At 51.9% G+C, this 1,911-nt stretch overlaps 1 protein-coding gene across 1 annotated transcript; it reads right to left on the bottom strand.

The window, feature by feature from the left end:
• Positions 1–328: 328 nt before the first annotated feature.
• On the bottom strand, positions 329–1,431 carry LOC106324123 (cyclic nucleotide-gated cation channel beta-1-like). The gene is made up of 2 exons (XM_013762145.1): positions 1,062–1,431; positions 329–975 (listed from the first exon to the last, which is right to left on the bottom strand). Exons 1-2 carry the CDS (start codon positions 1,222–1,224, stop codon positions 329–331), a joined length of 810 nt encoding a protein of 269 aa, XP_013617599.1. The 5' UTR covers positions 1,225–1,431.
• Between the last annotated feature and the right edge of the window lie 480 nt (positions 1,432–1,911).

The following is a 1,911-nucleotide window of genomic DNA, read 5'->3' as shown; positions in this document are numbered from 1 at the left end:
GCTCCTTTAAGGGCCGTGTCGTATTTATCAATCACGACATTCATCGTGCTATCACCCTGAACACGCGACACAATGGAAATCGTGAGAAGTTAGGAGTCGAGGAATTTTTTTTAAAAAAGGAGGACCAAGCCGTTTACCAGCAGTTTGGCCCTTGCAGCTTCTTCGTATTCACCTCCGAAGATAAGGTCCTTCACAGCGGGAAGAGGTTTCGCCCTCCCTCTTAGTTGACAGAGAAACTCCCCACATTTCTCTGGAACGTACACTAAGGGAGCCGGTCCCTCATAGTGGAAGTCGACCTTATCGGGAAAACTGAAACCGGGAGCCCTCCTTAGGATAGCTCGCAAGGAAACGTCAGAACAGGAGATCGCCTCTCATCCTCGTCTTCGTCATTTCCCCTCCTTATCAGGAGTGGCGACCCTTCGCTATCTTCCTTAGAACCACCCGAGCGGGCGGCATTAAGAGAAGTCTCACGTTCCTCTCCTTCACTTACTCCCTCCTCGTCATTCCGTCCCTCCGAGACTTCAGCCTCAGAAGCCCCCTCTTCGGGCTGAAGTTCTTCTTCTCGAGCATCCTCCTCTTCTTGCTCGATCGGCTCGTCAGCATTCTCCGACTGCTCGCCGGCGGACTTCTTCTTTGTCCTTCTCTTCTTTTTCTTCTTATGGGGTTCACCAGAAGGAGGGACGTCACTCGTCTCCTCAGTACTCCTCTCGACTCCCGAGCCGTCGCCTCTTTTCCTTTTCTTGCCCTTCCCCGCACTTCTGGCACCGGAAGGGAAAACCTCGCCAGCACGAGGAATCGTCATCGAGGGTCCTTCCCCGCTAGTCAGCCTCAGCTGGGCCGCTATTATCGCGCTCAAATCAGGAAGAGTACCCATCCTCTTTGCCTCGGAAACTTGTTTCTGGATGTCTCTCGGGAAGATGTCTAGTCGCTTAGTGCGAATAGGAAGAACGGTCGGAAGATCGGATCTCCACTCTCCTGAAAACATAAGGCAGAAGGGTCAGGACGCGACAAATAAACCTTGCGACTAAAAGAACACAATCTAGAGCTGCGAGAGAACGTACTTCGAGCGATTCGATCTTTAAGCTCACGGATCTTCTCAACGGAGATCTCGGACCAACGATAGATTCGAAGCAAAGCGACAGCACGAACACTCCTCAAGAAATCTTCGGGATAAACTGGAGAGGTAGGATGGCCGACTGCATACAAAGCAAAAAAAAAATGCATGGTTAGAATCGACAAATCGCTTACGGTTCGCGACAGGATATTCTACCGCAAGAACGGTTCCTAAGAACTCGATAATCATCTTGGGGAGGCTCCTCGAAGGCCGAGCTGTCGGACTTAAGGAAGAAGTAGGAACGCTGCCAGTTCTGCGTCTTATTCGGATGACCGGTACACACATTGCAGTTCGGTCGCATCTTCACCGAGTAAGTGCCATCCTTCATATCGGTTATCGAGGTCATCTCCTCGAATGACCTAACGCTCATCGGCATATCAATCTTCTTCGCCAAAACCGACAAAGTGACCGCTAGTCGCAGCGAGCCATTTAGCAGCTGACTGATCGTGAGATCTCAACGTCTCGCGTATGCTGTGATCAGTCACGGGATGGGCAACCAGCAACGAGTGTCTTCCTGAAAATAGGATTCGTACACCGTCTGGTACCCCATCGGAGGAGACCAGGGTCTCTGCGCAAACGAAGGCACAAGGAAGGTCATGCCTACGGCACCCGCAGCCCGAAGAACCCTCTTCACACTTCCTGGAGTTGACTTCGTCTTCTCTACGCCCTCCCAGTCCTGACCGGCCAAGAAGGCAGGACGCAATAAGTCGGGATGGAGTTGAGGAAGCTCTTCGAAAATTCCTTCGGGGTAAAAGGTAGTCGGGAATAACTCGGCCTCAGAATCATCGTCCTCCGAG

This window comes from Brassica oleracea, chromosome C2, assembly GCF_000695525.1.
Source record: "Brassica oleracea var. oleracea cultivar TO1000 chromosome C2, BOL, whole genome shotgun sequence".
Taxonomy (NCBI): Eukaryota; Viridiplantae; Streptophyta; class Magnoliopsida; order Brassicales; family Brassicaceae; genus Brassica; species Brassica oleracea.
This window is presented reverse-complemented; position numbering and strand designations above follow the sequence as displayed.